The 12,288-nt window shown below is 44.2% G+C and overlaps 1 protein-coding gene across 6 annotated transcripts in view; it reads right to left on the reverse strand.

The window, feature by feature from the left end:
- The window catches only part of Patj (PATJ crumbs cell polarity complex component), a 309,593-nt gene that overhangs the window by 39,436 nt on the left and 257,869 nt on the right, over positions 1-12,288 (reverse strand). For all 6 annotated transcript variants that reach the window (XM_040757130.1, XM_040757131.1, XM_040757129.1 and 3 more), the window contains 3 exons: positions 7,851-7,934; positions 3,066-3,259; positions 277-424 (listed from right to left, as the gene is read on the reverse strand). In XM_040757130.1, coding sequence (XP_040613064.1) covers positions 277-424; positions 3,066-3,259; positions 7,851-7,934 — 426 coding nt within the window. The remainder of the gene's footprint in view (positions 1-276; positions 425-3,065; positions 3,260-7,850; positions 7,935-12,288) is intronic.

Raw genomic sequence — 12,288 nt, forward strand, 5'->3', positions numbered from 1 at the left:
TCCATACTCTAGGAGAGCATGTTCTGTCCAATGAGCTGGATGACAAATGTGACAGTTGGAACAGTCACTAGCATGCGAAACTGCCTCAAAGCCGCAGGCAGGTCCCTCAGTCTGCTTAGTCAGCACAACAGCTTTCCTGCAGAGCTGTTCTCGATCATCAGGTATTATACTGCTAGTAAGAGCGGAGCAAAAACATCCCACCAAGGCCAGGAAGACTGGGCCAGCTCCATGAGCACTTGTCACTGCAGCTAGGCAGAAAGCTGCCCAGGGACTCACCTTGAGGATGGTGGCCACTGTCTCCTGTGAGGCATGTCTCATGTCCTCTCCATTCACAGACAAGATCTGGTCTCCCTGAATCAATCTGCCATCAAGGTCTGCGGCTCCGCCTTTCACAATGTCAGAAATAAACACTCCGCTTCCACTCCTGTTAACATCACCAAGCATTGTGGGATTGGCACAGCCAGTTAGTCAGTCATTAAAATGGACTTTACTTTATAAAGACTTAGGTTAAGATCTCTAAAACCAATCCATTAGGTCCAATGCCATCCACTAACTTTCTAAATACTCAGCTCCACAATTAGATTCTGCCTCTCCATGCTTTGTGTTGCACATTCATCTTTGCCTACCGTGCTTTTATTTCTATTGGTGGTGTAAGCCTGTGACCCCAGCACTCGGGAGGTGATGATTTTAGTAAAGCAAGATGGAATTTACTTTCCAAAGAGGCAGTGTTTGTGGCCTGGAGCATAGTTCTGTAGCTGACTGCTTTCTGGTGTAAGTGTGACCCCAAGCACCCCATACAGAAAAGAAATGAGCAAACTATTTTCTTAGAGAAGAGCCATTGCTAGTAACTTCCTTTTCTTAAAAAAATATTTTTGGGGGCTGGAGAGATGGCTCAGTGGTTAAGACCACTGGCTGCTCTTCCAGAGGACCCGGGTTCAAATCCCAGCATCCACATGATGGCTCACAACTGTCTATAATGAGATCTGATGCCCTCATCTGGCCTGTAGGCATGAATGCAGACAGAACACTGTACACTAGATAAATTAAATTTTTTTGATTATTCATGTGTTTTAGTATATGTGCTGCCGAAGCGAGCACGATTCTTCATGTGTTTATGTAGGTAGATATGTGCAAGCCAGCACACGCATGGAGATCAGAGGGCAGCATGTGGGGGTTGCTACTCCCCTTTCTCCCAGGATTCTAAGGCAAGTCATCAGTTTGGTGGCATGTGCCTTGCCCCACTGATCTTTCTTGCAAGCTTCTAACAGTTCTATTTCTAATCTCCTTTTCCTCTTGTATTTCCTTGATTATGTAATCCCCCCCCTCGATGTCCAGTCTCCTGTAGGGCAGGCCAGCCTTGTACTTCTGATCCTCCTGCCTGCACCTACTTAGTGCTGGGATCTTAGGCCTATAACACCTAGGCTTTCATGGAGTGCTGAGCTTCATGCAGGCCAGGCAAGCAGTGTACCAACTGAGTCACACCACCCCCAGCCTTTTATCCTCAGTCTTAACTCCTTTTATTTGCTGCGTAAATTTGTTTCAGAATTGAAGAGGGCAAAAGTGTAAAAGTGTGTATCTTGGAGCTAGAGAGATGGCTTAGCACTTTTGAGTGTCTACTGTTCTTACCGAGGACCAGAGTTTTGTTTCCAGCATCCACACTGGGCAGCTTATTACCATCTGTGACTTCAGCACACACACACACACTCTCCCCCCCAGACCCTCCCAGGGTCTAAGGCTGCAGGCTGTATACTCTACCATCGAAGCTGTGGTGATTCAGTGTCTAGAGACGTAACTACATTGCGAACTACCTCACTTTTGTCGTATTTGATCTTTACACAGCTTGGCAATTGATTGTTGTGGTAGGTATGCTGAAGGCTGAAGACAGATCACACACATCCTACCTATGTGGCCTGGAAGTGGGCTACCTCCCTACCTCTACCAGTCTTCATAAACAACAGAGCATGTCCATTTTTACGGCTGCATACTATTCTGTTGACGTCCCATAATTTCACTTATTGAATGTTTACCACTCTAGTTGATGGTGTGAACCTGAGAGAGCAGGGCCTAAAAGTGAGGTAGACTCATGTTTCAAGCAATAGCCAACTTTATCCAGAACATCAGGAAATTTATGTTGAGGGTTAATAAGAATCGCATGAGTCAGGTGTTCAATCACAAGGACAAGCAATATGAGACAAAAGATGATTTTTTTCCATGGAGGTCTATAAATAACAATAGCTGAAGGAAGTTCACTCCATCCACTACACCTGGGAGAAGCACGAAAACACATTCCAAGAGCAATTCTGTGTTTTGAAGAAACTGAGATCCTCAGTCTCTTGTCTCGTTTTCTTGGAATTTTTTCACAAGTACTCAGAATTCTCACACAACTCCATTCTAGGACTATGTTCTAACAACTGAAGACCTAAGGTGAGGGTTTTCATTTGTTTGTTGCCTCTTCTATTCCTTAGTTACTGCAAAATATATACAATAAGTATTTGCAAGCAAATCTTTAAGGAATTAAGGACTAACTTGTCAAAAGGGTCTGCAAACCTTAAGAGATGCACCTGATCCTTTACAATGAGAATATGAGTGTTCTTTCCGCACTGCAGATGGTGAATGGAGTCACGTCATCTATTACTCGACAGTAAAGGCGAACACTGTGTGTGGTGGTCAGTCCAGCTGAGGTAGGGAGGCTGTGAGTTTAAGGCTAGCCTAAACTACACAGTGAGCGCCTGTCTCAGCAAGCCACATGAAACAGAACCACTGTTCTCTGACTGGGATGCCCTCAGGGAAACAGACGTCAGCAACTGACCCTCAGGGAAACAGACAGCTCTGCACCCTCAGATACTGCCCTGGGCAGCCACTCCAACCCTCACTGCAGAGCTGAGTGCAGACTCGGCAGCCCAGCTGGATCAGCCCACTAGGTCCAGCTGTATCTCACCACGACATGTCTTAGAAACCCCATCACTACTCTACAGGAGGCTTTCTTTTTCAGTGTCTAGGAATATTGGTCCCTGTGTGCTGAAGAGAAACTCTGACCTTGCCTGGAACAATCAACCCATCCTTACCGTTTCCCAACAATGCTCAGGCCCAGTCCTCGGCCAGTCTTCTTCTGCAAATCCACAAGGAACACCTCCAAGTTCTCCTCATCTCTGTACTGTGCCTCGTCTCTGTACACCACCAGGTGCACCTTCTGCGGGGTCTGCCTCAGGGCTGTGATGGCTTCTTCATGGCTGCAGCTCCTCAGGTCAACCCCGTTAACCTGTAACGACAGCCATCCTGAGATGGGCAGGCACTGCAGCCTCCTGTGGCTTCTTGACCCAACTGGTACGGAATCTCAAGAAAGTTCCAGTCATTCCCAAGGCACACCAGACGACCATCAGGAGTATGAGCTGCTCCACACATAGAGAGACCCCCACCCTACAAAGGACAGGGTGGGTTGGTGTGCCTGGTCATATGTTTGCACAGCTGTGAACTTCACTGTGGAGTTAGGGGAGCTGGTGTGTGTGTGTGTGTGTGTGTGTGTGTGTGTGTGTGTGTGTGTGTGTGTGTGTGTATAAGCAGTTACTTACTGACTTTGGAGGCAAGTAGCTAATGCAGCTATGAGCTCAGTTAATAAGTATCTTTGGGCTGTTTGCTTGTTGGATCTGACATTCTCACTCTCTTTTATTTGTTTATTTATCTCTGGCCCTCTGAGACAGTCTCACTATGCAGCCTTGGCTGTCCTGGAGATGCTATATAGAACAGGCTGACCTCAAACTCACAGAGTTCTGACACCTCTGTCTCCTGAGCACTGGTATTAAAGGTCCGATCTGTTACAAATCTGGCTGGCTCCTCACTCTTAACTGCCCAGATCACATCATCTTTAGAAATCAAGGACAGTAGTTTCCAACAGCTTCAAAGAAGCCCTTGAAGGTTCACATTTGAACCTGATGGCAGGGACACAGAGAGGCCCACCAACAGAGAACATACAACACTGGGAACAGTCACCAAGTCACATGAATCTGACAGGCATCTCTACTGCATGTTGAAGACTGAGCTATATGCTCAGGAGTGGTCTATCTGGGTCACACAGTCCTTTTTTTAGTTTGTGTGTGTGTGTGTGTGTGTGAGTGTGAGCACTTGCCATAGAATGTATGTGGTGGGGTCAGAGGAGCTAGCTGGTTCTCTTCTTCCCACCACATGGCTTCCAGAACAAACTCAGAACTCAGGTTAGTAGGCTCCCTTACTTGCTGAACCATCTTGCTGGTCTTGCTGTTTGTTTGCTTGTTGTTGTTAAATATCTGTATTAGTAATTTTCTCTGTTGTAACAAAATATCTAACACAAGTAACTTAGGGGAGGTTTATTTGGGCTTACTTTCATAGAGAATGGTCTACCATGGCAGGGAAGGGGAGGTGGCTGGAGCAGCTGGGTCCATGGTGGCAGCAGCCTGTGGCTCAGTTGGTTCACATCTTGTCAGATCATGAAGAAGGGTTTGAGCTACACCTTTTCATGGTCTGCAGTCATTAGCTAGGCTCTAGCTATATCATCTAAGTTTCCAGTCTCCCCAAACAGCTATGGGCACCAAGAGATGAAGTTCATGGCATATTCAAAACACAGCAACAGACTGGAGAAAATCTCAATGTCCTGCCCTGCCCACCCAGTACCTCTTCAATACCAGGACCTCGAGCCACTCGTCACTAATCTATAATCGAGGCTCCTTTTGCTTTGAGCTTGCTCTCTGCCCAAGGAAGGATCTAAACATACAATCCTCCTGCCTCAGACTCTAAGCAGCTGGGGCTACAGGCCTACATATTTTAGACTTACAGTTTTGTTTTTTGTTTTTTGTTTTTTTTGGCTAGGTATGGTGAACATTTTTTCATGTATTTATTTCCCATTTGTACTAATACTTTTTTTTTTTTTTTGGTTTTTATGAGACAGGGTTTCTCTGTATTGTTTTGGAGGCTGTCGGTCCAGCCCGGCCTCGAACTCACAGAGATCCGCCTGCCTCTGCCTCCCGAGTGCTGGGATTAAAGGCGTGAGCCACCACCGCCCGGCTCGTACTAATACTTTTGAGAAGTGTTTGTTCAATTAATTTGCCCACTTATTTGCTGGATTTCTTGTTCTTTCAGTGTGTAATTTTTTAGCTCTTTATATATCCTGAGTATTAATTCTCTGTTGTTTAAGTAGCAAGCAAAGATTTCCTCTCACTCTGTCAGCTGTCTCTTCACTGACAATGATTTTCTTTGCCATGCAGAAGCTTTTAAATTTGATGTAACCTCACTGTCAGTTCTTTTCTTTATTTCCTGGAGTCTTACTCAGAAAGACTATGTCTACTCCTCAACTGTTTCTCCTCTTTTGCAGACTAAAGTCTTGAATTATGGTTGTCACGGTTACTTTTCTATTGATATAAGACCAAGGCAACTTATAAAAGAAAGCATTTACTGGGACTCACAGATCCAGAGGCTAGAGTCAATGATCATCATGGTGGGAAGCATGACTATAAGCCAAAGTCTCATTACCATTTGTAGATGAAGAAACCAAGGAGTGGAGAGGCCAAGGAACTTGACCAATGTCACACATCTAGCCGATGGAGGAGCAGTCAACATTTGAACCCACACTTCTCTCCTTCCTATATAGATGTGTGTGTGTGTGTGTGTGTGTGTGTGTGTGCACATGTATGTGGAAAAACAGACGGTGACACTAAGAATCCTCTACTGATTCTGTCTACCTTATATATTGAGGCAGGGTCTCTCACTTGAACCTAGAACTTGACAATTTAGCTAGTCTCAGTGGCCAGACTCCTGTGGAGATCCTCTGTTTCCACCTCTGAAGGGCTGGGATTACAGCCCATGCCCACCTGATACTTTGTGGGGGCTGAGGATCTGATGAACCCCAGCATTCACTCTTACATAGCAAGTGGCTTGCCCACTGATTTATCTCTTCAGTCCCTAACCTAGACAATCTTCCATTCTGGTCCTTTTACCACACAGCCTCATAAGTTAGCCTCTGAATGTGTTATTGGATGGATCTACCACAAACAGTTAAATAATTGATACTGATTAGTGAATTTCTGCAAAGAAGAAACTCAGGGATAGTTAGATTCAAGTTAGTCAATCCCTGCATGCCACATATTGGAAAAGAGCCAAACAAAATGAAGAATAGTTCCAACTATGGCCAGACAGACGGCAAGAATGACTTCTACCCCTTGTTCTGATATAGCCCTGTGTGCCCCAAGAAGGTCAAGCCTGTCTTTGAACTTGGTCCTTTTATCTCTTCAGTAAAAGACAGTCTAAGGCTTTTCCAACCCTGATACCTAATGGCTAGGGACCCTAGGAATCCAAAAAGGAAGGAAAAAAACCAACTCTTCTTGAAGAAGGTGACTTTGGGGTTGTGTTTAAAAATTTTTTTAATTATTTTATTTTTAAAGTGTATGGATGTTTTGTTGGCATGTATATCTGTGTACCACATGTATGCCTAGTGGTCAAAGAAGCCAGGAAAGGGTGTTGGATCCTGTGGAATTGGAATAGCAGATAGTTATAAACTGCCACATGGGTGCTGGGAATCGAATCTGGGTTCTCTGGAAGAGCAGCTAATGCTTTTAATTGCTGAGCCATCTGTCTAGTCCTGCACTCATGAAATTAACTAACTAACTAACTAACTAACTAACTAACTAACTAACTAACTATGTTGTACCGAGGGCTTTGCACATGCTAGGTGCAAGCTTTCTCCCTACCCCACTGGGCTGTTGTTTAAATCTGATTCTAGGAGCCAAGAACATTTCTAAAAGGCCAATTACCCATTACCAAGACACCTTTTCCTTTCTGATATATCTCAGCACTCAGAGACACCCAGAATCATGGTGGTTAAAGACATAGTTTCAGACAGAGGCTGAATCCAGTTGCTACGCTAGTCTGACTTTCTGGCTTTGTGAAACCCATAGAAATGACTTCAGCTGGGTTTCTGTGTCTTTCAAGGCTGGAGCCAGGAAGAATACATACTTTGTATGGTGAGAATCGAATGAAATAAACCCGTCAAGTTACTGTAAGAAAGAAAAGAAATGATGGGCTGAAAGGCAACACTGTCAGAGCTGTTTCCTCTGTGCCGGACCCCTCGCTATTCTCAGACCACTAAACACGCCTTTGCAATGTTAGTGAATAAACCCACAGAACAAAGGGAAAACAGCGTTTCTAGGAAATGTGAGCTAAGCTGATTATTTTCCTGTGGTCCAATAGATGGCACACAAGACCACTTCTATTGCTTAAAACACAAGGTGACCTCATGGACTCAAAGGCCTTAGCAAAAGCACAAATAATTGAAGGCATTTTCATTGAACTCTACTATTACAAAAGCAATTTCTACCAAATTCTGGCATCATGGGGCCTGTTCAGATGGGAGTGACCTCAGCTGGGATTTCGTGTGCTCAGCTGATCAAGGGGCAGCATGAGGAGAGAAACCCATGCAGCCTGAGCACAGTGGGCTGATGCGTCACCCCAAGCGCCTCAGAGACACTGTAGGCGGCATTCACAACACTGCTTATTGAGCTTTAGGTGGGGGGAGTGGCCCTGGTTTGAGAAGAGCTCTTGGAGGTCCTGCTGTCACATCTTCTCTGTAAAGGCTGGGCATGTAAGGAGTGGATGAGCCATTGCCAGATGAGGGCTTTGGTTGCTCATTATTTTAGTTCATGAGGAAAATCAGGCATTAACTGTCTCTCTGATCCTACTTACACGTACTATAGTGACAACAGGGTAGGGTACGAAAAGGGATTGGTCATATCACTGCAGGAATAGTTGAGTCAAAGACAGACAATTTGACCTTATGGACCAAGGTCAATCATGTTCACTGTTACAAAGTGCAATACAGAATGAGGTACCTCTAATATCTGGTCTCCAGCCCACAGTCTCCCATCTCTGGCTGCAGCACCTTCTTCATAGACTTCATGGATAACTATAGCATCCTAAAAAAAAAAAAATCCCATTAATTCCTAACAACTAGAAACAACCTAAAGCAAGCATCCGGATGGTGGGCAGTAACCCACAAAGGGCAATTTGCTAATGATGTTTACTTTCTTGATGTAAACATAACTAAGACGCAACAGTTACAGGTTGAGAAGTACAATCACGTTTTCCAGAGATGATTATTTCACTTCTTAAGGGTGGGATTGCCTCAGATTCCAGGTTAAACTTCATTAGCGTGTTTTTTTTTCTGTTGACCTTGAACATTTGCTGCTGTGTTCAAACTTGAGGTGAACCTCTGTGTCATTTACTTTTTCCTACTAATTTTAAGCACAGTTTCAGGTATTTCCTAGAGCTCCAGGGTTCAGCACAGAAGTGTGGCCTGATCCAGGGTTGGCCTCATTACTTTGGCAATGAAAGAAAATGTAACAAAGTGACCTCATGCTGGGGGACAAAGCAGGGTATGGGAGGAAGCGCCCAGAAGCCCAAGGCAGGTCAGTTGTGGGCTTGGAACTCCCTTGAACCTAACGCTCAGGCCAAACCAAACTTGTAGGACACTATCTGTGACAGGTAACCTTTGGTTAAAAATGTTTCTTCGTTAATGAATTAAAAATAATTTGCATCTCTTCATATTAATAATCTCACTTTTTGTTTTCTTCCCTTTATTTCTTCTTTAACCTAAGTTTTTTTCATATAATATATTCTGATCATATTTCACCCCTCTTTCAGTTTCTCCCAGGTCTTCCCTACCTCCTTATTCACCCAACTTCCTTTTCTTTCTTTCCTTCTCTCTCTCAAAAAAAAGATAAACTCCAAAATCTAAACAAATAAAAATCATTAGAGACAACAACAACATGGAGTCTGTTTTGTGTTACCCCACTACTCCTGGGAACAGGGCTTGCCTTAGAGTGTGGTTGACAGACTCAGTGTCACTCCATTGGAGAAAAGTGATGCTCCCTTCCCAGAAGCCCCCACTTGCAAAGAGCTCCTTGGTTAGGTGTCTATTTCCCTTTCTCTATGCTGGAACTTTGTCTATCTTGAACCTGTGCAGGTCTTGTGTGTGTTGTCACAGTCTCTGTGAGTTCATGTGTGCATCAGCCCTGTTGCTTCTGGAAGGGTCAGCCCTGTTACATCTGGAAAACACTTTTTCCTTGGAAGTCACCTACAACCTTGGGTCCTTAAAAATCTTTCCATCTCTCCCTACACATAGATCTCCAAGCCTTGAGGGGAGGGTTTGATTAAGATATCTCATTTAGAACTGCTTCAAAGTCTCTCACTCTCTGCATATCCATTTACTCTCATGTTCTTGGCCACTTTAAGAGTGTCAGGTATGGATTCCAGCTCATGGAATGGCCCTTAAAACTATAAAAAGTAGTTGGTTACCTCCATTACATCTGTACCACTGCTGCACTGGAGAATCTTGGGCAGGTCACTATTGCAAGCTGCAGGGTTTGTAGTTGGGCGATACTGATTACTTTTCTCCTCTGGTAGTATACAAGTCCTTCAAGCACTACAAACACCAGTCAGCACAGGTGAAGCTTATAGCTTGATTTCTCCATGTTTGATGATGTAAGTGATAGCTTCACCAACAGGGCCTTATCGTTGTGATGTAGAGGGTAACTGATGGCCTTGGTAACAGCTGTGATATTTAGTGGGGGCTATCTACAGAGCTCCTTGGTCAACTCAACAAGATGTAACCCATTCCTGGCACTGGAGGTTTTACTTGGTGGCATAAGATGTCTAGTTGGAACACCTTTTCTCTCATTCTATGGTGACTTCATATAAATTCATTTCATAGGATCAGGCATGGTCATCCACACCTCTAATCCCAGCACTTGAGAGGAAGATGCAGACAGACTGCTGTAAATTCGAGGCCTACATAGTCAATTCCAGACCAGTCAGGGCTATATATTAAGACCCTGTCTCAAAAAACGTAAATTCCTTTCATATACGTATATATTTTAGGAAGCTTATACAATAGTAGTTCTCCGTGTGGCTTTTCAGAAGGCCTTTCACTTTAGTTGCCACTCTTGCAGTCCCTGTTTACCCTGCTCTTGAATCCCCCTCCCATTTAACGGTATTTTAGTTTCCCCTTTATCTCTTATAACATTATAGTCTATTCCCCTTCCCTGAAAAATCCTTTCCTTCCCCCTTACCAGATACCTACCTAATCTCTGTGGTTACTCTGATTAAAATGCACACTAAAGCTTAAAAGCTAGTATCCACATATAAAACAGGCAATATTTGTCTTTTTGGGTCTGGTTTACCTCACTCAGAATGACTGTTTCTAGCTCCATCCATTTACCTGCAAACTTCATAATTTCATTTTTCTTCTTTGAAAGCATGGTAGAATTAAGCACTTGATCCACTTGGCTCTGGGCTTTTTTTTTTTTTTTTTTGGTTGGGAGGTTTTTAGTTACTGTTTCTATTTAACTTGGGGTTGGAGGTCTGTTAAAGCTGTTTATTTCACCTTGAATAAGCTCAATGTTTTAATCATCATAAAAATTAACACCTATGTGAAGGATTTGCATGACATCTCAGGTGTCAGGATTGAGAAAGAAGAAGATATCTCCACCCTGGACTCCAAGCCCCACAGTCCAGCAACAACTACACACCCAGTACTTAGACACTCAGTGAGACTATTCTGAAGTTATTAACTAATTTGTTCAAGCTTTGAAATTCCTTGTCTTGGATTTTGCAGTGCTAGAAATGGAGGCTACTAAAGCTTATGGGGTATCTTTTTGTGTTTAAAAAAACTGAAGGGAACCGGACAGATTGAGTCAATGGATGATACTGGTGTCTTGGGGGCTGCAGGGAGAGGTAAGGAGCTTTTGCATAGGCATGGGGATGATCAGGATCTGCATCCTGCGTTGCCCAGGATCCTCCATCTTCCATCTATGGCATGCACAGATGGTTAAGATCCTGTAAACAATGAAAAGGGAGATATTCTAGGGCAGAGTCTAGGCAGAGAAATCTCAGGGTTCTGGAGATACGTTTCAGTGGTGGACAGCAGTGGCTGCTCTTCCAGAACATCCAGATTCAGTTCCCCGCACCCACACTGCAGGTCACAGCCATCTATAAACCAGTTCTAGGGGATCTGATAGCCTCTTCTGGACTCTTGGTGCACAAGGCATGCACATGGTACACAGACATAGTTGCTGGCAAAACACCTATGCATGTAACATACAGTGTTTTTTTTTTTTTAAAAGAAGGGGTATCAGTCCCATAAGAAGCCCTGTGTCCAAGCACAGGTCTATAAGATGCAAGATGTCTGGACTTGTAGAAATCACAAAATCACAATGTGGGACTTAGTGATGGCCAGGGAGGACTGATGGAGTTGTGTGGGAGTTGTCTTATCAATGTTGAGGTGCTCTGTTAAGAACACAGAGCTCATAAGCCCCCAGATAGCTAAGGTTGAATGTTACCTTAGTCCCAGGGAGCTTTGGCATTAAGCTTACAAAAAGAAAAGAGGCACATGCAAACAATTTCCTTCCTTTCTTTTCCCCTTCCCTCTTCCCTGGCCTTCCTTTTTTGAGAACAAGTCTCACTATTCAGTACTGGCTGGCCTGGAACTCACTAAGCAGACAGGCTGGTCTTGTACTTAGAGAGGTCTCCTTGCTTTTGCCTCCACCTCTGAGTGCTGGGATTGAAGGTGTGAGCCACTATGCCCAAGCCCTTTTTGAGACACAATTCTCATTCAGTAGCCCATGCTGACCTCGAAATCACTGTGATCCTACTACTGCACCCTGGTTTTAGAACATCTATGCCCACCATGCCAGGCTTGAATTTACTTTCACCCCCCCCAAATAATCCAATACAACTTCCAGGGAAGAGAAGCAACAAAGAGGTTTATAATCAAACCAAACCCTCCTAGGGCACTTTCATTTCACTCTGATACAGTTCTGAAATCACTCTTCACTTTAACAATTAGGGGCAGAGCTCAGAGCTGGGCAAGGAGTCTTGATCCAGCTGCACTTCAGATCCTGTAGCAGCAGTGGATTTAACTCAGACTAATGACTCTGTTTCTCTGCTGCTTCTGGGAAATGACTTTGAGGAGATGTACTGGGCCAGTGGCCTGAGGTGGTCCCAACACACTTCCAGACCGCACCAAGGGTCACTTGAACTATGGCCACACAGGAAGTAACTGAAGCACGCTTTAAGGAGTCTGGATGATGCCAGTCTGTAAGATCTCCCCATTCCGGGGTTGCAAGTCTCCCACTGAGCACAGAGCTGGTTTGTCACATATGCTCCCAGTTCTCCAAACATTCTCAATAACAAATGTAAGTGTTCTGTTCATTTATATCCATCAGGAAGACAAAGACCCATTATCTTCTCATTCTATGAAGTACTCTGGGC

Source organism: Mesocricetus auratus, unplaced genomic scaffold (genome assembly GCF_017639785.1).
Source record: "Mesocricetus auratus isolate SY011 unplaced genomic scaffold, BCM_Maur_2.0 Super-Scaffold_100014, whole genome shotgun sequence".
Classification (NCBI taxonomy): Eukaryota; Metazoa; Chordata; class Mammalia; order Rodentia; family Cricetidae; genus Mesocricetus; species Mesocricetus auratus.